General features: G+C 51.9%; 7 protein-coding genes across 7 annotated transcripts; 2 read left to right on the plus strand and 5 right to left on the minus strand.

Annotated features, from left to right (window-relative positions):
* Window positions 1-1,360: 1,360 nt before the first annotated feature.
* PV08_11952 (uncharacterized protein) lies at window positions 1,361-2,582 on the minus strand (the record flags this gene model as incomplete). Its single annotated transcript, XM_016386259.1, has 3 exons — window positions 1,361-1,430; window positions 1,491-2,521; window positions 2,580-2,582. The coding sequence occupies 3 exons, from the start codon at window positions 2,580-2,582 to the stop codon at window positions 1,361-1,363; spliced, it is 1,104 nt and encodes a 367-aa protein (XP_016230067.1).
* A 665-nt stretch (window positions 2,583-3,247) lies between these two features.
* Window positions 3,248-4,096, minus strand: PV08_11953 (uncharacterized protein; the record flags this gene model as incomplete). The annotated part of the gene is made up of 1 exon (XM_016386260.1): window positions 3,248-4,096. The coding sequence occupies one exon, from the start codon at window positions 4,094-4,096 to the stop codon at window positions 3,248-3,250; it is 849 nt and encodes a 282-aa protein (XP_016230068.1).
* A 1,277-nt stretch (window positions 4,097-5,373) lies between these two features.
* PV08_11954 (uncharacterized protein) lies at window positions 5,374-5,892 on the plus strand (the record flags this gene model as incomplete). Its single annotated transcript, XM_016386261.1, has 1 exon — window positions 5,374-5,892. The coding sequence occupies one exon, from the start codon at window positions 5,374-5,376 to the stop codon at window positions 5,890-5,892; it is 519 nt and encodes a 172-aa protein (XP_016230069.1).
* Window positions 5,893-8,105: 2,213 nt separating this feature from the next.
* PV08_11955 (uncharacterized protein) lies at window positions 8,106-10,314 on the minus strand (the record flags this gene model as incomplete). Its single annotated transcript, XM_016386262.1, has 7 exons — window positions 8,106-8,899; window positions 9,036-9,316; window positions 9,374-9,464; window positions 9,515-9,800; window positions 9,866-9,940; window positions 9,997-10,003; window positions 10,058-10,314. 7 exons carry the CDS (start codon window positions 10,312-10,314, stop codon window positions 8,106-8,108), a joined length of 1,791 nt encoding a protein of 596 aa, XP_016230070.1.
* Window positions 10,315-10,761: 447 nt separating this feature from the next.
* Window positions 10,762-14,784, minus strand: PV08_11956 (uncharacterized protein; the record flags this gene model as incomplete). Its single annotated transcript, XM_016386263.1, has 8 exons — window positions 10,762-11,058; window positions 11,115-12,028; window positions 12,086-12,452; window positions 12,567-12,595; window positions 12,648-12,703; window positions 13,638-13,744; window positions 13,797-14,564; window positions 14,614-14,784. 8 exons carry the CDS (start codon window positions 14,782-14,784, stop codon window positions 10,762-10,764), a joined length of 2,709 nt encoding a protein of 902 aa, XP_016230071.1.
* Window positions 14,785-15,922: 1,138 nt separating this feature from the next.
* Window positions 15,923-17,689, minus strand: PV08_11957 (uncharacterized protein; the record flags this gene model as incomplete). Its single annotated transcript, XM_016386264.1, has 3 exons — window positions 15,923-17,016; window positions 17,065-17,408; window positions 17,466-17,689. 3 exons carry the CDS (start codon window positions 17,687-17,689, stop codon window positions 15,923-15,925), a joined length of 1,662 nt encoding a protein of 553 aa, XP_016230072.1.
* Window positions 17,690-18,728: 1,039 nt separating this feature from the next.
* PV08_11958 (uncharacterized protein) lies at window positions 18,729-22,301 on the plus strand (the record flags this gene model as incomplete). Its single annotated transcript, XM_016386265.1, has 13 exons — window positions 18,729-18,788; window positions 18,836-18,988; window positions 19,045-19,144; window positions 19,201-19,269; window positions 19,333-19,825; window positions 19,873-20,104; window positions 20,155-20,400; window positions 20,450-21,031; window positions 21,079-21,122; window positions 21,175-21,421; window positions 21,477-21,621; window positions 21,691-22,150; window positions 22,217-22,301. The coding sequence occupies 13 exons, from the start codon at window positions 18,729-18,731 to the stop codon at window positions 22,299-22,301; spliced, it is 2,916 nt and encodes a 971-aa protein (XP_016230073.1).
* Between the last annotated feature and the right edge of the window lie 521 nt (window positions 22,302-22,822).

Raw genomic sequence — 22,822 nt, forward strand, 5'->3', positions numbered from 1 at the left:
CTGCTTGTTTCGGGGATGAAGTGTTGTCAGGCTTGCCAGAAACCTCGTAAAGAATGGTGGTTGGTATTGTGTGCGTGGGCGTATATCTATGTTTTTCGTTGGCAGCCTTGCGAATTGTGTACGTCTTGAGGCCGAGGAGAATTTTCTTTTGGACCGGACCGGAGCTGCAGTGTTAAAGTATAGACAGGCAAGTCAAGGTATTGTTGGAGTGACAAGTTCCGGAATCGCACGTTGGGTAAAGCTCCTGAGGCTGTCTGTCACCTGCTAGAGCTACCAAGTCGCAGGCGCAACGGGAAGCTTCTCATCTTTCGTCATGTTCCAAACAAAACTCCCACTACGAAGATCCAATGGTGAGATAGCAAGCAAGCCTGCTTCATCGCATATGTAGTAGCGGGGTAGTCATAGGTAGTGCCGCTACAGCTAACTGACCCGATGACAGCAAAAGTGAAAAGAAAAGCCGCTGGGTTACACGTCCTTATCGCGATCGTGGATGGGTGGGCGATTCCAAGACAGCCTGGCCCTTGAAGCCATAGATTGGGCCCCATCCAATCATGGATACACATGAACAGGGATATTGTCGCAGACCTATGGAGTATGGCGCATTTGACGCGCGTAGACGCCACCAGCTCGTGCAACGCGAGGGACAAGGAGCTGGTGGTCAAAGCCTAAGCTCCCCTTACCTGGTTCGATACGAATTGCCTCGCGTCGAGGGAGATACTTCCGGTGGCCCCCCAAAGCCCATGAGCGATCTCGTTCTGGCAGCACGACTTCTCGTAGAGGGAGATAATGAAGCGAGGATCTGTCGGGGCCGCGATGGTTGCCAATGTGCGCGGAGATGATGTCAGGGCCAGGAAAAGTAGGCAAAGAACAAAAAGAAGGAAGTGGAGAGCGATTGAGGCGAGGAAAAGTGGGAAGTGAGAAACACTACCAGACTGGGCGTTTTTAGGTCGGTTGCTTGGAGCTCAACAACCCGCCAGAGCAATGCAAGAAGCCGAATAGAGATCGATCTTCAGGCAATGCTAATGCTCGTATCCGTACAGTAGGTACCTAGATGCAAGACCACCGCTAGATGCTCACACCGTCACTACAGAAAACAAGTACTGATGGAACGAGGCAAACACCTGATGCACCGGAAGACAGAAGACACACAGCAATCGTATATCAACATGTGTAACAGAGTAAGAAGCTTCCCTCCACGGTTTCGGCCTCGAGAGCATCCTCTCAAAGCCAAAGAACATTAATAAGGCAGGCAGGAACGTGGTCAAGGAATCTTTTGTATTGGGTGTATCATGTCTCTTCATGTCTCCTCATGTCCCTTCATGTCCATTCATCAGCGCTCGCTGAAGCAATAAGATCCTCTTTATTGATTGCCGGCGCCTCGTCCTGCTCCTGCGCCTCTACCAGCACCGCCGCCCATGAATTGTTGAGCCCTGGAGAATTGGTCAGTACGAAGAGGTTTCGTCCGAGATCTGAGACGCGATGGCACTTACAGGTTAGCGAGAGCAGGATCCTGCATCATTTGCTGTATCTGGCTCAGGTCGGGCATGCCACCGCCTCCTCCGCCTCCACCTCCTTCTCGCCGACTGTTCATCATGTTCTGAATGGTCGGGTTGTTCATGAGGCCACTCAATGCTTCGGGGTTGCGCATGAGGTTCTGCGCCATGGACGCAAACATGGGGTTGTTCATGATGCTCGCAAAGTCGAAACCACCGCCGCCTGCGCCTCCACCTCCACCTCCACCTCCACCCCCTCCAAACATGCCGGCCAGACTCGACAGATCTGGCATTCCACCGCCACCTCTAGTGTTTCCGGGGGCATCGTCCACCGCATCCTCGGGCATGTTGGCTTCCTCGGCTTCCATGCGGGCCAGTTCTTTCTTCGCAGTCTCTAGGCCTTTTCTCATTGCCTCGCTGCCTCCATTGCCTTCAAAGTCGATGCCTTGTTGATAGGCCTCGACACTTCCTTTGGCGTCGCCCATGGCGAACCTCGCCAGGCCCAATCTAGACCATGCCTTCGTATACTTGGGGTCAGCCGCGACGGCTAGTTCGGCGTCTTTGACCGCGGATGCATGGTCGCCGCTTGCAGAGTATGCGGCAGCACGGTTGGAGAGGTAGATGGGATTCGTAGGAGCGAATTTGATGGCTTCAGTGTATTTCGCGATTGCGGTCTTGTAGTCCTTCTGTTGCATAGCAGCATTTCCAGCACTCTTGAGCTTTTCGGCTTCTGGGTTGATAGGGCTTGGTTCTGCGGGTTTAGGGGGAGGGGCGGTATCAGAGCTCGAACCTGAGCCTTTGCCCTTCAGCTTCTCGTAGACTTGGAAGATGTTGAGGAGAGACTGTGATCCGACGGCTTCTGAGACGGCCGCTTTGTCGGCCGGGTCGACCTTGAAGGCCTCGGCAATACAATTGCTCGCGATTTCGATATTGTCGGCATCGTCGGCACTGAGAGTGCCATCTTTGAGAGAGGTCGAGAGGAAGTCTATTATCGACAGCGCCAGGCGCTTTTTCGAGTCACTCAACGGCTGGGAATGTCAGAATGGGTTCCGAGACTCGACTAGTTGGGCAATCGCGGGGACTCACCATGTTGACCAAGCGGGACTGCGATGGAGGGATCAGGAAAAACCGAAGCAAATCGTCGTCGGCGTCTGTTCAATAAAGCACCGCGCAGAAGACAAAATACAGGCTACACCGTTACTGTTGACGGCGAAATACTCCGTATGTCGTAAGGCTACTTACTTTTGTACTAAGTTACTGCTCCGGCTTTTGAACTGATCGGCCCTCGAGGCGCCGCTTTTACGCCGTCATTGTGTCCAACAGAAAAGGTGGCCTTGTCCTCACCTCGAACACCCAGTCCAGTATTGTAGAAGTTTCCAGCAACAAGCCTCATCCCTAAGTTACTAGACCATCCTGGATCATGACGCGAATATGAAATTCACAATACGATAAACCCTGCGGGACGACCGAGCAGTCTTTCCAAAGACGACAAGCAAAATTCAGTAATGATAGAATCAATCCAAGCTACATTCTGGTTTCTACGGCTGTCACTGGCGAGCGTTTCCATTCCCCTCTCATGGGTCATATCCTCATATCCCCTGCATTTACTCGGCTAACGGTGGAATTGTCAACACTCCCGTTCCACGAAGACAACTACTCCTCCCTTTCCCATTCGTCAATGTGCTCTTCCCGGAGAATGCCATTCTCAGCTTAGAGATACATGGAGGTGACGAGCACTTTGGCCACTGTCTCCCTCAAGCCTCTGGAAGCGTATCGCGAGTGATGACCCATAGTTTCTTGCTGAAAGGCCCTTTCGAAATCCATGTGATGTGCATGCCAGAGGTCAATCCAATTGCATCGCCAGCTCTGAAGTTGTGCTTCTTCCCGGTTTCAGTCTCTGTGACTTCGACTTCTCCTTCCAAAAGGAGAATTGTCTCATCACCAAGGACCCCAGTATACGGAGTCGACAGGGCGCCTTTGTCATCGAGATTGGTGGCTGCAATGCCCTTGCCTGAGCGCCAAACACCTGACAAGTATGTCCCGCTTGAGCCGCCTGACTTGATGAAATAGAGCTCGCCGGCGACCTGAGGGCCCTCCTTGGGTTCTGTGAAGTGGTATTCGATCCACTCACCAGGGTCGTCAGACACGTGGTTGATCTGGAGGTCTGTGGGCGGGTTAGGGGTGGCATCGGTGCCGTTCCAGATGGCCCAGTATTTCTTGAAAAAGGGTGCGTCTATCTCCCAATAGACCTCCAGTCCCTTGGGTGAGCTGATGATGCTGCCTGGGCCTACTTTGTACTTCTTGCCGGTCGAAACGACGGTAAGCACCGCCGTACCGTCTATGACGCAGGCAGTTTCGTCGCCCAGAGGAGCCGAATAGGTGAGTTTGTGCGAACCATCTGCCTGGGCGCCTGGGGATGTTGCACCGGTTCTCCAGAATCCAGAGGACAGACTCCCTGTCGAGCCAAAGGTCCGTGCAATGGTGACCTCGCCATGGACCTGCTTGCCTAGTTTCGGCTCCTCCCATTCAAAGGGCACCCAGTCGGCCTGAGGAGGGGCTTGCACACCTCCATGGATTTTATGAGCGCTAGAGGGTTCTGGCATGGTTGGAGGTTTGTGTTCGACTCAAATGTTAGACAAGAGGTCGTTGGGACAAAGTAGGTTGAATTGTTTCTTCTGCTTCGTGGCTGTATGGACACATTGAACAAGGGTCATCGTATCTTTATATATCTGCGCAAGAGGCCAAAGAGTGTGCCGCCACAAGTCAGTGGTCTGAAGCAAGCCAGGTCACAGGCTCTCAGATACAAAGCCTAGGCTGGTTCGGACCACATCCGTCTTATCAGACTTTCTGCAGACTCCTGTCGGGATTGTATAGCTAGCTTCGTTCGGACGACACTATGCTCATCCAGACATCGTCGACGTCGACGTCGAAAGCGTGCGATGTTGAGTTGCCGAAGCCAGCCTCCGTCAGCGCACTGATGGCTCACCCCGGAGAGCGCCTGATGCGGGGAGGAATGCAGGTCGTTATCGAGAGTTTGTTTAGTCTGTCCGTCTCCCGGCTGGACTGTACTACGCTCAGGCTGTGCCCCCTTTCCTGTCATGTTCGAATCGCCACTGTCGACGGCAACGTCTCTAGCGTCCGGCCCATGCGCCAGACTATCTTTTGAAACAACGGAAATGAAGCCTGTTTATCAAAAAGACCGTCCAACCTCGGCTGGCAGTAATAGGTCCATGGCGGTCACTAGTGTAATAAACGACAGCGATTGCACCCGGCCCGGTGTCGACCTCGCCCTCCCTACATCAGCTTCAACAACGGGAAAGGTTAAAACATTTTGCTAGATATACGAGCCCTCGTGAATCGGAAGTTTACTGAAGTCTCGAAGATTGCAAAGTGACCAACGAACGGCATTCGCGAGCGGTCCAACGGTTAGGCTGGCTTGAGCTCTCACAACTGGACGAAGGACATACCTACACACGGTAAAACGACAAATGATAAAGGTTGCCGCCAGTCCTATTGGAACTCGCCTTCAGGTGGGTCGCTTCTGCGGGTCAGGGCCCCCAAAGGCAAGTGACCACGAACAGGTGATTATTTTGATCACTGATCTTGACATCTGCAGCATCGATTCGATAGAGCTGAAACGCAGGCTGCGGCTCGGACTCCGTGAGTGTGAAATGTAATCCGTCGGCTCCCACTCGCTAGGTTTTTGGAGTGGCAGGAGGTATGTACTCCGTAGTCATGTTTCTGTTGAAAGGAAAATAATATAAAAACCGCGGCGCCTGGTCTTCTCAAGGCTTGTTCTCGGACTGCAAACAAACGCCACCAAAAGAAAAACCTCCCTTGCCCTAGTCACAACAGGATACCTCGATACACACACAAAACCATGCCGATCTATCTGTCTATGCAGCGGGTGCGCTTCTCTAGCCCGGACGCGTACGAGAAGTTCAAAGTCCTCTTCGCCGACACTCGTCGCCATCTGATGACGCTGCCGGGTTTCCTCCACCTGACGTGGTGGGAGCACCCCGACGACCGGAGCTGGTACAACGAATGCAGCTTCTGGACGAGCCGCGGTGCGCTCTACGACTGGCACAAGAACACGTACCACAAGTACTGCAAGACCTGGGCCGCCAACGGGGCCATCATGGAGGACATCATCACCAACTTCGAGCTCGTCGGGACCCGCCTGTTGCGTGTCTGCCCTGTCTGCAACCTGGCCGTGGACAAGAAGTACGACCTGGCCCAAGAGCAGGCCGTTCTACACGAACAGTGCCCCCAGTGTGGCTTCCACTTTCCTGTTCTGGAGGAGACGCCGTCGAGTTTTGCCGTGTTCAAGGATGCCGTGGTTGGGACGGACTCCAAGAACGCAGAAGGAGATAAGGCGGGAGAGCAAAGTGCGAAGTAATGGTTACGGAGAGTGTTTGTCTGCATGGTTGACCCACTGCAAGCAGAAGGGAGGAGGTGTGATTGCCGTGGCGGATGCTCGAACTGGAATTCACCGCAACGTGGGATTTTTCTTTGTACGGTAAACGTTCACTCACTATGACTATATGCTTAAAACAATAAGACTGTCAATCAATCAATCACTCAATCAACATGAAACCACCCGCCTGGAAATTCCACTGGAGCCCATGTACGAGATTGTTTTTGTATTGCTCGATGCCTACACAGGTGTTACACTGTTTCGGACATGACCTTGTGGGTTTCGACACGCTCTTATTGCCCAGGGTGAGTGACAACACGTTGTTTGAATCTTGGACACGTACACTTGCCAGTGCTTCGTGTGGCTTTTACACGTATTTATTCCTTGTCGCTCGACGAGTCGACGTCGGCTACATCAACAAACAGCGAAGATCATCTCCTCCGAACCTAAGTGGCCAGTACAGGGTGGGGGACAGATTCCCCCTTTGAGATGCGAGGGGACTGTACGGGTCTACGGTCCGGCGCATCCGATGGCTAACGTATCTGTGCCTTCATTTGGCACAAAAGGATAAAAGTGGTCCGTATCGGCTCTCCGGACCGCTTCCACAGCTACACAGCATGGAATACTCCCCGAGTCCTCAGTACCAGCAAAGGGGATTTACCTCGTACCTAGGTAGAATGTGGAGGTGGAGCTGTAGCTGGAGCCTTGACGACGACTTTCGACTTCCCGGAGGGGCTCACGAGGCGACAAACCATTTTGCCCGCTGACGACGGTAGTCATGACCTAATCACAATAATTCTGTCTTCAACATACATACTCGGCGGAGTTGAGAAACTGAGCAAAGGGAGGAAACGGAGCTGAGTGTGTTTGTTGACCACGCAGGCAAAGGAGGAAGAGGCATAGCGGCACGACACAACTCGCACCAACGTCCTCGCCGGTTCCAGTGCCAGTGCCAGTGCCAGACCACCATAACTGTACGACACACGCATCACCATGATTTCCTGTGATCGTTGTCGACTAAGAAAGTCCCGGTGCGACGGAGCCCAAGGTCGCTGCTCGGGATGTGTCGCCGCTGGCCTGGAATGCCGCAGGACCGGACAACGTCTTGGAGACTCAGGCTCGGTTTCTGGTAGGGTCCGAGGCCATTTGAACTATACTGTCTATCTGGAAGACTTGGTCGTCCGGCTCGAGGTCGAGGTTGCGATGCTGAAGAAGAAGGTGGCGACGGCGGCGGAAGCAAGACACGCCGACAATGCCCTGGCGCAGCAACCGTACCGGTTCCAAGGTTGAACAGCAATGGTCCTGAAGTTTGTTTTGCGTCGGGGAAGCCCCCCTCGTGAAGGTGATTTGGTGGCACAGGCGACCAAATATCACACAGGTGAAGGGCCGGTATCTCGCCAATTGCGGAAGAAGGACTCCCCATACCCAGTTGAATTCGAGGTTAGAGAGAGAGAGGGAAGAGGGCAGCCACCGAAAAGACGGACGTCGACAACAGCGGACGCTGGATACAAAAACAACCTTCTCTGCTTCGCCGTGCTGACAGCGAAGAACGTATATCTGGTATCATACAATTTCTACCACCCAGCAGACGACTCGAGACCAGCTCGAGCAAAAGACTTGTGCCATTATTCAATCATCATCAATTCCAGGGAATTCTGTAATGTCAGAGAAAACACACACACACACACACACAAACACACACACACACACACACATACTGTCCACTACACCAATGACTGCTTCAACCCCGCCCGCAAGGCAAGCAGAGGTTGAGAAAAGGGACAACCCTCGGCGGACGTCAAGAACGCTAAGAATCGCGAGGATTGCAAAAGGCGGGCAAGTCTCCTCCTCCCGTTCACGTTCCACTGCGAGTTTCTCAAAGGAGAGGTCAATGTGGTAGTAGGGAAATCAAACAAATATCTGTCGTCATGTCACGCGAGTAGAAGTTTGTTAGGCAGGAGAATTCTCGTAGCAAGTCTACTCGAGCTTGACAAGAGTGCAGTTCAAATAGATGGATGACACGACCAACAGCCATAATAAGATGGACACTACGTACATACCTCAATTTAAATATATATAAAAACTTCAGGTAATGCAAATGCAGCTACACACCAGTGCTCGAGAACCTAATGCATCATGCAGCTTGCAAGATTCCTACATCCTCCTCCTCCTCCTCCTCTCCTCCATCGAGGCTTTCAGATCTTGCTTGACGAAGCGGCCGCAGCCTTCTCCCACTTGCGGATCTCGCCTCGTCTGATTTTCCCACTGGTCGTCTTCGGAAGCCAATGAGGCGCCACAAACTGGATGCTTCGCGGGTACTTGTAAGGAGCGGCTTCTCGTTTGCAATGCTCCTGCAACTCTCGCGCGAGCGAAGCGTGGTCGCGACTGGCGAAAGAAGGATCGAGCACAACGTAAGCCTTGACGATTTCTCCCCTGGCCGCGTCTGGAACTCCGACAACCGCCGACTCCACGACTGCAGGATGGAGCTTCAGGGTTGACTCAACTTCGAATGGGCCTGTCGCGTCCACAAAGGTCAGCCAAGGAAGTTGTGAATAAGCCACGTACTGAGTCGAATCCTGGAGGGCGTGGGAAGGAGATACACCCTTACCTATTCGATAGCCACTGGAGTTGATCACATCGTCAGATCTCCCGACAAACCAAAAGTAGCCGTCCCCGTCTTGATATGCTCTGTCGCCAGAGAGATGCCATTCGCCAGAGACGGCCCCATTGGCGTCCCTCCGCGGCCGGGATTTCCTGGAAAGCTCTCCTTTTGACGAAACGTAGCCCTTGTAAATGAAGGCGCTTTGTGCGCCATTCTCATCGACAGCAAGGACTGCAAGATCGCCCTCTACACCGGCATCGGCGATGCCCCCGTCTTCGTCGATAACGTGCAACGGAATACCAGGGATAGCTTTTCCCATACTTCCAACTCTGGTCTGGACGCCGGCACAATTGCCCGCTACCAGAATGGTCTCGGTCTGCCCGTAACCTGTCCAACGTCGTGTTCAGTCAGCCAGGTTTTTCCAGATTCTGTGCATATACAAGGGCATTGCTAGGAGTGTCGGTCTGGACGCAAAAGAACGGAGTGGAGCATAGCGCAAGGAGGGAACAGTAATGTTACGCACCGTCCCTAATCTCGATTCCTGCCATTTCCTTCCAAGCCTCTATCACTCCAGGATTCAGGGGCTCGCCAGCCCCGACGCATGTCTGGAGAGCACGAGGCCTATGTGTCGCAAAGTGAGCCTGTGACTGAGCGGTGACTAATTGTCGATATGCAGTAGGTGGAGCGCAGAATGTTGTAATGGGGAATTTGTGTAGAACATCCAGTGTCGATGTTGGAGAAAAGGGTTTATTGCTGTCCTGGACGAATAGAGTAGCGCCAGTGTTCCACGTCGAAAACCATGACCTGTCCTGCCGTCAACTTTGCTTGAAAATAGTGGTGCTGAAAGGGAGGGGATCGAACCAAGCCGCTTTGGCCCAGCCTTGCTCTGCTAGCGTCCAAGCAAGCTTGCCGGCAGACAAATTCAACCAGTGAATACCAGTAAGTAAATGTGCTTCTCGGTGGTGAGCGTGTGCTTGCTAGTCTGGCCTTTGACGAGCTTACCTAGTGGGTAAGAAACATGCGTATGAACGACCATTTTCGGGAGCCCTGTCGTTCCGGACGTAAAATAAATCAAAGCCGGATCATCTGCTCTTGTACGAACTCCGACGAGATGCTCTGAACTGTGACGCTCCACCTCCGTGGAATACTGTGGGACACCAGGTATACTATCACCAGATGCTTGAAGCACAACCCGAAGATCGGGGCAAGATGATCGCAGGTTCGCAACCTTGCGCAGCGATTCTTCATTGCCTATCAGAATGGAAGCCCCAGAGGTTTGCAAGCGGTACTAAGTTCACAAGGTCAACTCAATTTACTCACAGACCTGGCCAGGACTGATCAGCTACTACTAACCTCGATATCTTTTGTGGTGGCCAGTGTAGTGCACGGGCAGAGAACCAATCCAGCACGGAGGACAGCAGTGGCAATCTAACTCCTAATGTCAGCAAAGATCCTTGTTCACCTCGTGAGTTGCTTGTTCCCACTTCCCACCTGCAGAGGAGGCATCGTTAGCACAGCCCACGTCTATATTGGCAGTACACTTACCAGGCTGGAACGCGATTGAGAATAATCATGACGCGATCTCCCGGCTTAGCACCAAGAGCCAAAAGTAATCTGGCGGCTTTGCAGCTCTGTCGGCTGAAGTGTTCGTAAGTGAAGCTCAAAGGCTTGGACACGTCGTCGTCAATCCATTGTAGTGCAAGCAGACTGGGGTCTTTGCGAGCCCATCCATCCACCACGTCTGTGGCGAAGTTGAAGGATGGTGGAGGAGAAAATACGTTGTCCGTCGTGAAAGGTACCATGGTCTACGTAGTAACGAGAATAATCCGCCTGAATTTGGTAGCGATGGGGAATCTAGTATCCTTGAAAATAACATATATACATGGCGATTGCCATCTTCCTCGTAACAAGTTGGTCTAGCGGCGGCTGGGATTCCTTTGCCCCGAATTATCGCCCTCGGCTGGATCAACGATTTTCTGGGGAAGAGAGGAGTATAATTGGGGGACAGCTTCGGATGCTCCGGACCGCACTCCGCTGTACGCACGCGCGTCGAGTTCGAGAAGACCGCAGATATAGAAACCTCGGTTTAATTATTCCTCTAACTTTGATCATAATTCTGATTCGGAGTCAATTGAAGTACCTTGAAACCAGGAGTACTCGGCGTCCAGAAAAGTTTCGTTTCGCTGTTTAAAAGATACAAAACTGCTGACTTCGGTTTAGTTCGGCCTCGTTGACAGCAGGGAAAAACCTCAAAGCTGTTGATAATCTGACATTTCAAGTGTCGGGTTATTGCCTGCCTGTGGCCCTACCTCAAAGGAATCAAACACGGTGAAGATGTCCTGCCAGTTGCCATCCGTGTCGAGCCATGAATTGGAGTTTGAAGCTTGACATCGTTCGACACGTGTTTCATCAGACATGCTGCTGTAATCGACCAGGATCCAGAGTGTTTCGTAATCCTCGAGTGGGAGAGGATCCAAAAGGTGTGAATGCGATGAAAGTGAGGCAAAGTTCGCCGCAGCATCGGAGAAATTTCGAAGAGCGACGACCTAAAACTCTCCTGGTCAATGATGTGAGATGGTACAGCTATGGCTATTTTACTCACCATGGAGGAGACATTCTTCCAGTACCCGCCAATGTCTTCTAGATAGCTTAGATGCATCTGAAGGATAGCCGCTGCTTCCGTCCTCCTTGCTTCCGAGGGATCATGAAGATACAATGCAGCAATGGTCCCAGCGACAACGGTGCAGTAACCATAGAACGAGCTCTGTGCGAGGGCTCCTGCTTGTCGAACTTCGCGGAAAAGAGTGGCCATTCTTTTCGAATGGTCCCATGCAGCCTCGAAGCTGCGAGACAGGAAGCTGGACGGCGCCGCAATAGGACAGAATTCCAGCCGTCGTCGCAGTAAGAAAGGGTGATGGAGGAGGCCGTAGCAGAGATGGAATAATGCTCGTGCGAAAATTATGGGACCGGTACTGTGTTGATCAATTCGCCCTCCCCGCGTATACTGGTCAATTATTGTCTTTGGCGGTTTGTGGATATCTAAAATGGTTTCCAGATAGAGCAAGTCCGACTGGATTGAGGCAAAATCTGAAGTCGCGTCCCACGGCGGGTCTTGATTGCTCATATTGAATTGCTGTAGCATGTATTGTGCTCCCCTGCTGAGGGTGTAGGCCATAGCGACGACAAGACCGAATGGACCTTGCTCGTTGGTGGGTGAGAGAGTCCTGTGTGAAAGCTGCTGCAGTGTGAGGGTTTGTCTCCAGGCGCCGGCCCTCCAGGACTCCTCATCACTGGGCAGCTGTAACTGGCATGAAGCATCCAGAATGGCTGGCGGACGTGCACGACCACAGGACGCTAGCCGGTCGAGGAGGTATATTGACCAGAACGTCCTCCGGCGTTCTTCCTGCTCGATAAGTGGGAGGTCCGTTGCGCTCTCCAACATGAGCTTCTGATCTTGTGCAATACGCACAGCTAGCCCGATCTTCACCCATGCTCCGCTATGTCGACTTCGACCAGCTACGTCGGGGCCCATCAGCCTGGATCCAACGTTTGTGGGCTCGAGCATTCACCCACCTGTATAATCAAGAATAGAAAGTAGAGTAACGGTCTGTACGGTCGCGAGATCGGCAACCTTATTGGCGGAAAAGCAGGTTGATACGATAGATCGCCACGATTTATTGGAGTAGAAGAGCGCCGTCTCGAAGATGTCTTTGAAGAAGGAATTTTTCGAGAACCGAACAGCCGATGCGAGGATGGCGAAGAGTAAGTGATCAGGGATCTTCCCTTGAGAAAGCTTGGAACGAAAGCTCTCCTCGTGAAAGAAAGAATATGGTTGGTTGTGGCAGTAGGTGAAATAGACATCTATTGTCTCGAGAATGATGGGCAAAGGGAGTAGTCCAGCAAATGTGACGGATTCATCCGGTTCAGCCTTGTAGTCCGACTGTGATGCTGGCACTGCTCTTGTTACTTAAGTGTCAGAGCTGAACCACCGCCATGTCATCTGCACAGCTACTGTGCAGTGTCCGGCAAGAACTAGGTTCCGCTAGTGACTTACCTGTGCTTTGAACAGAGGATGGATCGACCCTAGAGCAGCGTGAGTGTGTTCTACGCCACGCATTTCACAGTGGCGACCAACCGTGTTCCTGAGTCTCGAAGAAGTTGCTCAATATGAGACAGACGAGTCGATATGTCCTGCGACCTATTAGCGGCCGTCCCCATTGATGCTGCCGCATCCTACCTGTACACTCGCTAAAAGGCTCACAAGAGCCTGGCCAACATCGCCACTCGGTGGCTTTTCCGCCCGGATATTACCATCTGGATAGATGCAATCTAAAAAAGTCAAGACTGCCCCCGAAACGCGTGCACTTGGCTCACCTCGAGACAACCTCCGGCAGCTGTGGCACTTGGGCCGATCTCCAGAACAGCGAGCTTTCCTCTTTCTGCGTGACGCAACTGTTAGCAGAGTTATGTTGGCAGATTGTATATCGAGCCGACGCTATCGAGGATGCAAGAGAGAAGCTCACCGGCATTCCTTGCATGCTTGGTTGATGCGTTGGACGGGCTTGTAGTGTCCACCAGTACGAGCGTCCGGTGTCTGTCCATGATTCATGGATTCCATCCTGAGGACAAGATACGACGCAGATGCCACAATTAACTTGAGAGTGCCATTAGGCTTATCAGTGACGAGGACTATTGGAAGGACTAACGACGAGTTGAAAGCCGAGGTGCGATATTGACCGCACACGCCGAACATTCCCAAAAGCACTAGTTCAACTCAAAACAGAATCAATCACGTGACAGAGGGCGGGATCCCGTGATCATCTTCTCCAGAACTCGAGGAGATGAGGACTCCTCTAGGTCTCACTCTTTCCTCTTACGAGACCTTGATCAATATTTGTCCTCGCACTGGAGGTATCAATACATTAATGCTCCTCAAATATCCTGGAACTTCGATGGCCTTTCTCTACCCGCAGGTTGGAAAGCAGAGTTGCGGGCCGCTAGGAACGGCCACTTGCGGAGATTGTGCAGGAACACAGAACCTGTGTAGTTTCTAGGCGAGAAGAAAGCTAGAAGCAGACTCTATCAGTACCTGATCACCATGTGACTGTTCAGAATCACGACTTACACCTGGACGCCCATTTCATTCTGAAGCTCTCTCCAATCCAGTTTCAAGTTGAGTCGGTGTTGCCTTTCCCAGAGAATTTCCAATAACTCCAGACCTCGATCCGCATGCTAGGGGACCTCTTGTCAGCCCTTCCACAGGTGCACTCGATCCAGGACTTACATAGATACTGATACTTGCATCTGACCTCAACTTTCGACGGATTAGAGCCTCTGCTTCGGTATCATTGAAAATGGCAACTCCAACCATGAACATGCCCCAGAGGAGACCCATTTCCAGACCATAGCCTTCTGGAGTCTTACTAGCAATGTCCAGAATACCTTCAGCTGCGAGAGAAACTTCTGACCCTGGAGGTTGTATGCCGGTCGGGTTGATGATGTGTTGGAGGTAGATGATACATGCGTCCTTGCAGGATCGAATACTCGAGAATGACTCTTGCTCCAGCACCTCCGGCTCGGCTAGTGGTTGTGCCCGGGGAAGACATCGCCAGTCGTTATCTTGGTCTCGCAATTCCGGGGGCCGTGACCTCCACCAATCATGCAAACCTTGTTGGATGGACATCGCTTTCTCGTAGATGAGATGCGGATTTTGTCGACCGAATTTGGTCATTGATTGAGCAGAGAGCTTTGATAGGCTCGCCATGAAGACCATTAATTCGTGGAAGGTGTTTACCATGACTGACTCATCGTCATAATACGGCCATTTCAAATCGTTCTGATTCAAGGAAGAATCGGCGCTCGGCTTGTCAACTTCAAGCCAGTAATTGCCTTGTATCAAGGGACCTCTACCAGATGACAAGGATCCAGATATATCCAGTAACGAGAAGAATCGGCAAAGGAAGTCGGATGTTCGTGGACCACCTCGATACAGAATCAGGTCCCGGGCTCCTCGAAGATGCTGCAACCAAAGGCTTTTGTCTGAATGGGATATCTATCGATGATTTGGTAAGTATTTCTCAAGAAACAGGATTTGTACCTACCTCGTAAACACATAACAAAAGGCACGCGCCCAGCGTGGAATTTGAGGACCGCTGTGCAGGTTCGGACAGTGCAAGGTTTAATTCTCGAAGTGCAGTTGAGTAATACTTTACAGCGGGAAGAGTGTGCCGTGGTTTCCCTCTAGCCATGTGACCGGCAGCAACGGCGAGCATTGAGTGAAATAAGGCCGAAGACGAAACGGCGAGAGGGACTAGCTCTTGCTGAAACGGATTATCCTCCCCATCATTGGTGTAGGCAAGAAACCGAGAACAGAAGGTAATGAAATGGCTGAGGTACGGAAGAGAAGCTCGATCCGCGTTCGGAAACTCGACGATAAATGGTTGTCTAAGTTGTCCGCATGACGGAAGTATGGCTGCTCTGTCGACCAATTCTATTCTCCCTTGTCGCGGAACAAGCAGAGAGGCTTGGGAGTGCGGTGGCTGTTGAGCCCAGCTGCACTTGAGTTGCAGTCTTCGACATCGTTGACAGGTCGGCTTCTCTTCGTCACATTTGACCTTACCTTGTCTGCAAGTTATACAGCCTGAGCACCGATGCAGAGTCAGCAAATATTTCTGTACGACGTAGCGAAAAGAATTAATGCTGACCGGTCCTCGTTCTCGGAACGGGAGGCTTGACGCCTGCTCCAGGCGCCATCTTTGTCCGTTCATCGAAGGTTCACATAGTACCTGGCTGCCCCAGCCGTTGGGCAGTTATCAGAGAGTGTACAAGTTCAACAGATGATGTCCATTGTATCATATCGGGCGTCCTCCATGGGACGTGTTCGCAATCGCTTATCGTCTTCTTTGCCAAGTCTGCACCTGAGTCTGCTTCAAGTGTGTAACGCTCCGCCGTAGCTGGGCAATTGTCGCTAGCGCGGCCGTAAGGCCAAACTTCGTGGTCTTGTTGTGCAGCTGCAAAGACTCTCTAGCGGCGCCATTGTGTCGGTCGAACTCAACCTTGTCGCCAACTCTCCTCCAACGTATAACGAGTTTGGACCAAAAGAGCCGCTTATCCACCCAACTTTTGAGGAGGTTTTGCTTGAAGGGCTACTGATAATTCGAAGTGTGCGTGAAAGTGCCGGACAAATATCACCCCAGGAAAAAATTGCTGGACGGCCGGTACCCCAAGAAACACGAGCTTCGACATTGGAATCTCGACCCGACTATTTCAATATCTATATTTGGGCCTGAAGGTGGGCGCGAGCCTCGCTGCTTTCAACGTGAGATGTCCCGAGAAGAGAGCGAGCACATGAAGCTGTTGATCGAATGTTATTGGAGGTCTATCTGTATTATACGTAAACGAACCAGGGCCTCATTCCTTTACCGCAGCAGTTATGTCTAATTTCCGCAGGCCTGTAGCTTCCTTTGCAAGATACTCCGCGCACTCGAGCCGACTCTTGGACTCGCTGACGAAGAAGATACCGATCGTAGGCACAAGGCACAGCGCAGCCACAAATGGGAACGGGGTCCATGCATTCCCGTTCACGTCGACGATGGCGCTGGAAACAATGGGACCGATCCAAGCAGAACCCTTGGAGACAATTCCGAGCAGGCTGAAGAACATGTACTCCCTCCCCCGAGGCACCAGTTCCGCCATGAACGCCTGCCCATATGAAAACTGTGCACCCATGGTGAAGCCGTACTGTGCGTTGAAAAACCAAAATTCCCACAGATTGTGAAAGCCGATCTTGGTCGTCCAAATCCCAATCATGCCCCACAGAGCGACGAGAACGCATCCAATATTACAGGCCTGAAGCATGGTTTTCGTTCGGAGATTGAAAAGTCGTTGGACGTAGTAGGCGCCGAAAACGCCAACGACACAAGATCCTCCTTGGACCATGATCAGATAAGTGTTCTGGGTGGCGGAAAAAGCAACCACTTTGGTCTGTGCGATCGAGACCAGAGTGATAATGGTGGAAATGCCGTCCGCCAGCAGGAAGAATGCTACCATGTAGAAGAAAGTCTGTTTCAAAGTCCAGACCTGTTTCGCAGCAAACCAGGTCTGTTTGAAGCCGAAGGTCAGGTAGTTGTCTCCTGCCGGCAAAGGTGGTCCCGGACGTTTCTTTTCCCATAGAAACCAAGGGATGGCGAGAACTATCCAAAAGCCAGTGCACACAGCCACTGATACCGAATATCCCCAGTTGTTTTGAGCAGTCGAGTCATTCGCACCGATACCTGCCAGTGCGGCTAGTGAGAGGGCACCGCATACTGTAAATCCGACGTTGTTCCAGCCGTAACTCATGTTCATGATCTTTGAGCGAGCCATGGAACACTTATGTTCATATACCTCTCCGCTGATCTTGCCCTCCAACATTTCGTCATGTGCAGTACGCACTTCGGGCAGGTCATGAGAGAGCTTCGGAAAGATGGCGTTAAAGAAGACATACGAGGCCCAGAAAGTGATAGCTGGAATAGATCAGCCTGAGAGACGACATGGATTGGTGGTGAGCCTACCGCTCAAGATGTAGAGAGCCATCGCTGTTCTCCATTGGTACGCCCTTCGAACACCGAGAAATCCGAATTCAAACGCCCAACATATGACAGAGAACGTTCGGACGACCCAGGGATTCCAGTTGCCATAGTCGGCCAAGCTTCCTACTCCAATGAAGACCAAGCCTTGACACAGGAAAGTCAGACCCGAGGCGATCAGGACGACAGAGCTGTAGGATTTTGTGCCCCCATTCCAGAAGACATGGCACGGTGCAGTCGGATCAACATCACAGCTGGAGCTGCCCAATGGCAAAACATTCGGGTTGAAGCCTGCTTGGTAGATCAAGTTCTGGAATAGGAGATTCGAGCTAGAATAATGTCAGCATGTATGATCGAGAGGAAGCTTCGGGACTGCCTGGACTAACTATTGGAAGGATCCTATCCCATTGTTGCCAGCGTAGTAAGCGTAATATGAGAAGACCTCCTTTTTCGTGGCAGCAGGCCCATTCGTGTCAAGGTCATAATATTGCAGATCAGAAGGAGCTAATGCTGACTCGCCGCTCGTATCTGGAGCTGGTGCAGCAATGGAGGTGAATGCTAGCTTCGTGGGATGAGCCTCCTCTTGCTGGGCGGTGATGTGGTCGTCCATGACTTCTGAGCATAAGAGTTGACAAGGTTTAAATGAGTCCAACAGAGAACTGGCTCTTGACTGTGACTTTATTTCGACGTCGTAGGAAGACGGAAGGAGGTTATAAAGAGCGCGGATTCGTCCTGATATCGGGAGTCATCCCCTATGCTGATCGTATGATCAAGTTTCGTCTCCGAAACCAAGCCGTATCATTGATTCCTTGCTGGGAGGCTTCTTATGTATTTTATGATGTGTAGAAGCGAAGGCAATCGGCTAGTGTCGTCTCGTGGAGTTGTCCATGGCCCGCTTTGCAGGACGGGTGGGCCCTGGCCTATCTCCATGTACTACAGGTAGGGTAGTTAGTGCACCAGTGTAATTGCCCGAAACGACCGCATCTGCTATCTAGCCGATGACAGGCGCCCACACAACGTAGCCTGGAGTGGGCCCTGTCAAGCCCTGTGCCTCTTTATTCCTACTTCTGCCAGCGGCTATCGGGTAATGGCCGTTTTGATGGGACTGTCCCTGCCTGGGTCTGCCGGGTCCAGAATTTTGGACAGACAAAGTTGCCACGTGCATTCAGAAAAATTAAAGCAATCTCGGCGCTAGCAATGCGCACTAGTCAAGGGCCACCAAGCAGAGAAGATCTCTTATCTAGCCGATCGACGACGAAAGGGGAAAGATGATCTCGCCAAGCGGCGTTCTTGGGCACTGACTCGAGGAACTTCTGTCCTTCCACAAGGAACGAAACCTCAAAGTCCCTTACCTGTTACGCACCTGGCCACGAGCGGCTTTAGCGGTATGTTGCGAGATCTTGAATGCACGCCGGAGATGACCTGCGGAGGAGCCACGATTGTATCCATGTTAGATCCACACGACTAGAACGTCAAATCTTACCCACAGCGTGTGAGCACCTACCGAGCTTCATCCAGAGCATAGCTTTAGGTCGGTTTGCTACAAGTATCAGAGTGAAGAATTTCCACCACCGCAAGCAGAATCTATACTCTGCAGTGTATTGACGGCCGTTACTTCACCCATCTGATCGGCACATTTCGCGGTGAGAATGCCGTCTAAAACTCCTTCGTATGTGATTGGGATTGACGTCGGCGGAACAAACACGGATGTGAGGGAGCTCCTGCTCGAAGAAGACTTGTACTGACACGTTTCGAGGCCGTCATACTTCAAAATGAACAAGTCGTGGCCTGGCATAAGACGCCTACGACCTCTGACATACAAGCAGGTGTCGAGCTCGCCATTCGAGAGGTTGTGAGGAAGGGGGATATCGACTCAGGTCAAATCGAATCGGTGAAGATCGGGACAACGGTAAGTGCCTCGCATCAAATTCTCGTCTCGTGACTGCGCTCACAACGGGAATGCAGCAATTCATCAATGCAGTTCTCGAGCAGGATCGAAGCAAGCTTGACAAGGTCGCTGTTATCCGGCTGTGTGGACCTTATTCTCAGCGGTCTCCACCATTCGGTGCGGAACCTGATCAATCTATCGAGTCTGCAGCCACTAACGGATGCTCTGCTTAGTGCACTTTCCTGAAGGTCTTCGTACTTTGATGGAAGGCCACTGTGGCTACGTAGATGGTGGCTATCAAGGTGAGTTGCATCACGGGGCAACTGGTCCACGCTACCGGTCCGAACATCTTCTGATTGAACTAGTTGACGGCAGAATCGTGCGGGCGCTGAGGCATGAACAGCTCAAAGAACAAGCCGCCATAATCAAGTCAACGAGGATCAAGAGCGTAGTCGTGATCGGCATAAACTCTCCGTCCAACCCGAAGCAGGAACTGGAAGCAGAATCTGTTCTAATTTCAGAACTTGGCCCAGGATACGATGTCTCTTGCTCCCACAAGATTGGCAGACTAGGCTTCCTTGAACGAGAGAATGCCAGTATCCTCAATGCAAGTTTAAGGCGCTTTGCTCGTCATGTTATCGCGGGTTTCAAATTTGCTGTCCAGAGACTGGGCAAGTGCAGCTTATACATCACCCTCAACGATGGGACCTTGAGTAAAGCGTCGGAAGCCGCCGAGTATCCGATAGGTTGCTTCTCATCAGGACCTACGAATAGTGCAAGAGGGGCTGCACTACTAGCGGGATCACTGTCACAGGATGAGGCAGACGATAGAGAAGTCCTCGTGGTAGACGTAGGAGGGTGAGTTCGTGCCTCGATGCTGGAATCAAACGACTGACATACTATAGGACCACGACCGATATCTGCGCCTTGTTGAAAACTGGATTTCCCAGGCAATCGGCTGCTTTCGTCAAGGTTGCTGGTGTAAGGACCAATTTCACCATCCCTGATGTACACAGCATTGCCCTCGGCGGTGGCTCTCTCGTTAGAACAGAGCGCGATCAGACTCGCATTGGTCCAGATTCGATAGGCTCACGCCTGGTCCGAGACGGAATCTATTTTGGAGGACAGATTCTTACAGTCAGTAATCCAAGACACCCCCGCATACTCTGTGCTAACAATTCACCTAGGCAACAGACTTGATTTTGTCGAACGACCTTACCGAGAGACTTGTCCCATCACATATCAAGGCTTCTGGACTGGTAGAGATCAAGAGGGCAGTCGAAGAGGCGGTTGATCTTGTTAAGACAAAGCAGGGAGACGCGCGTGTAATTCTCGTTGGTGGTGGGAGCATCATCATCAGTGATGAGATTGCAGGAGTGGGAGAGCTCATCCGTCCTAAACATTTCGAAGTAGCCAACGCTGTTGGCGCAGCGGTAGGGAATTCTATTAGATCTTCATCTCGAAATGCTGACTCTGGAACAGATTGGGAAGATCAGTGGTTCGGTAGATACGATCGTTGCACCAAAAGCTGATAATGCTTCAATGGATGAGCAAATCGAGGAGGCCAAAGCTCTTGCGATGGAACGCTGTGTGGCTGCGGGAGGAAGCAGGGCGACGCTGGAAGTTGTGGAGATTGAATTAATTCCGGTCTCTTATGCCACCAACGGAGCTACAAGACTGATTGTTCGGGTTGTGGCGGACCTAGCTGAAGGCCATGAAGATCCAGAAGAAAGCGTGTTGCCCATGCTCTACGATTTCGGTAAAAGCATCGATTCCGAATGCCGTGCAGACGGAGCCGATTCCAAAGCCTCGTCTTACGATATCAACCAAAACCTCGATGTTGAATCATACAGACCAAGGATAGAGGGGGACCTGTGGTATTTGTCGGAGATTGACTTGCAATTCCTCCAAGACGGTACTGGCGTTCTGGGAGTCGGAAGCTGTGGTGATGCATATCCCAGCTACGTTGCCTGCGTGCACGCGTTGGCCAAGGGCGAGGATATCACCATCAGGCGGCAGGACACATTACCCGATAGCGCCAGTGTCCTGGCTGCTGGTTTCATGGTCAGCGGCCCTACATTTTCCGAGTACGTGGCTAACCTGCTCAACAGGGCTCTCCGACCGTGTATCTCGAACGAATTCCAGGCATGCATGAGTAAGAAGCTTGCCCCTCAACTGTTCAACCCTGAATTGACCGTCTGCAATAGGGTTATCGACGCGATGAATGCAGTCATAGAGACAGCTGATATCACTTCGTTTGATGCTGTCATTCCCAACGAGATAGGGGGGATGAATGCCTTTGAGGCGCTCCTCGCGGCTTCTCATTTCGGTAAAAGCACCCTCGACGCTGATTGTGTAGCACGAGCCTACCCTTTTCTGTGGCAAACGGTGCGCTGCCTCAGGGGCGTCTCAGTTGTTCCAGCGGCCGTTGCAGATGGAGCAGGCAGACGAAAGGTGAGAACCAAAGCTCATTCCCATCTTGAGCTAGGACTGACTGACATCTGACTAGGTTTTCACTGCTGAACACGACAACTTCCAGGCTGAGGAGTTGATGCGAGATGCATGCACGGATCTAGGGTCATTGGCAGGCATCTGTATCAACCCTCTCCAGGGCAGCGAGGCTCGCAGCTTGCCTCGAAACAGCTATTCTCTAGGTATGTCATGGTTGTAACCTTCTGCGGTTTATGCGGAGGTGTCGGGAATTCTAGTTGACGCTTGCACAGCATGGTCTATTGGCCGCTCAATTGCTCTTTCTAGAAGTAGGAAGATAGACCCTGTGGCAGCGCTACTGAAAGAGCACCACGGTGTCCTTCTCTTTCGTGGGAAGATTGTCTCGGTTGTACGCCACGTCGCAAAGGGCTTTACCAGAGGCAGTGTGCTTCTCTCGGCCTTCTCAGACGAATCAATCCCACAATCCGACGGCGACAACTACTCACCAGGCAGCTCCCTACAGGTGGAGTTTGAAAATGAGAATCTCTGCGCTGTCCTGAAGCAAGAAGGACAAGAGGACAAGCTCCTTGCAATCTGTCCGGACCTCATTTGTTTCCTGGATATGGCAAATGGTGCGCCATTGGGCATCTCGGACTACAAGTATGGCTTGAGGGTCAGTGTGGTCGCGCTGTCAGCGCCGCCTGTATGGACCTCGGAGAAGGGATTAAGAATGGGCGGACCATCGGCTTTCGGGTATGTTCCGCGAAGTCACTCGTGCTCTCATCCCCAACTGCTTGAGGCTAATCAATATCCAAATAGGCTCGATATGGAGTATACTCCTGTTGGCACGGAAGCATACGAACCCCCTACGAGCGTCTGGGACATGTTTGGCAAGGGTCAATAACTGCACTTGCATCGCTGACGTGAGTTGGATAGGGGGACCAGATTGATCCTTGCCAGATTGCTGTCAACCCTATGAATGATCAATGCCCGAGAATCGTTACAGCCAGTCTTCCGTTCTAGAATCCGAGACTGGGCAGTATTGGATTCGGTGACCCCTAGTCAAGTATGGTGGCAGGAATCGGCGCCGTCTTGACGCGCACTGGCTGAATCGGCGCCCTCACTCTGCGGCGTGAGCCTGATGAGTAAACATGGCATGTCGAGCTGAGCGAACCGTACGAGGAGAGCTGAGCAGGAAGGGAAGCTTAACGCAGATATCTCTTGTCTAATGGCAATGGGAGGTGGCCCTGCTGAGCCAGCAAACCCTAGAGCGTAGCTGGAGAATTCGAAAGCTTGAGAGAGAGAGAGTTGTCTTCCATTCTTTGTTCTCAGCAGTCGTGTTTTCCCCTCCAGCCCATGATCCTAATCGACAAAGTCGCCATACAGGTGGATGTGATCAATCACGGTGCCTCAATTGAAGTATAG

This window comes from Exophiala spinifera, assembly GCF_000836115.1.
Source record: "Exophiala spinifera strain CBS 89968 unplaced genomic scaffold supercont1.11, whole genome shotgun sequence".
NCBI classification, from domain to species: Eukaryota; Fungi; Ascomycota; class Eurotiomycetes; order Chaetothyriales; family Herpotrichiellaceae; genus Exophiala; species Exophiala spinifera.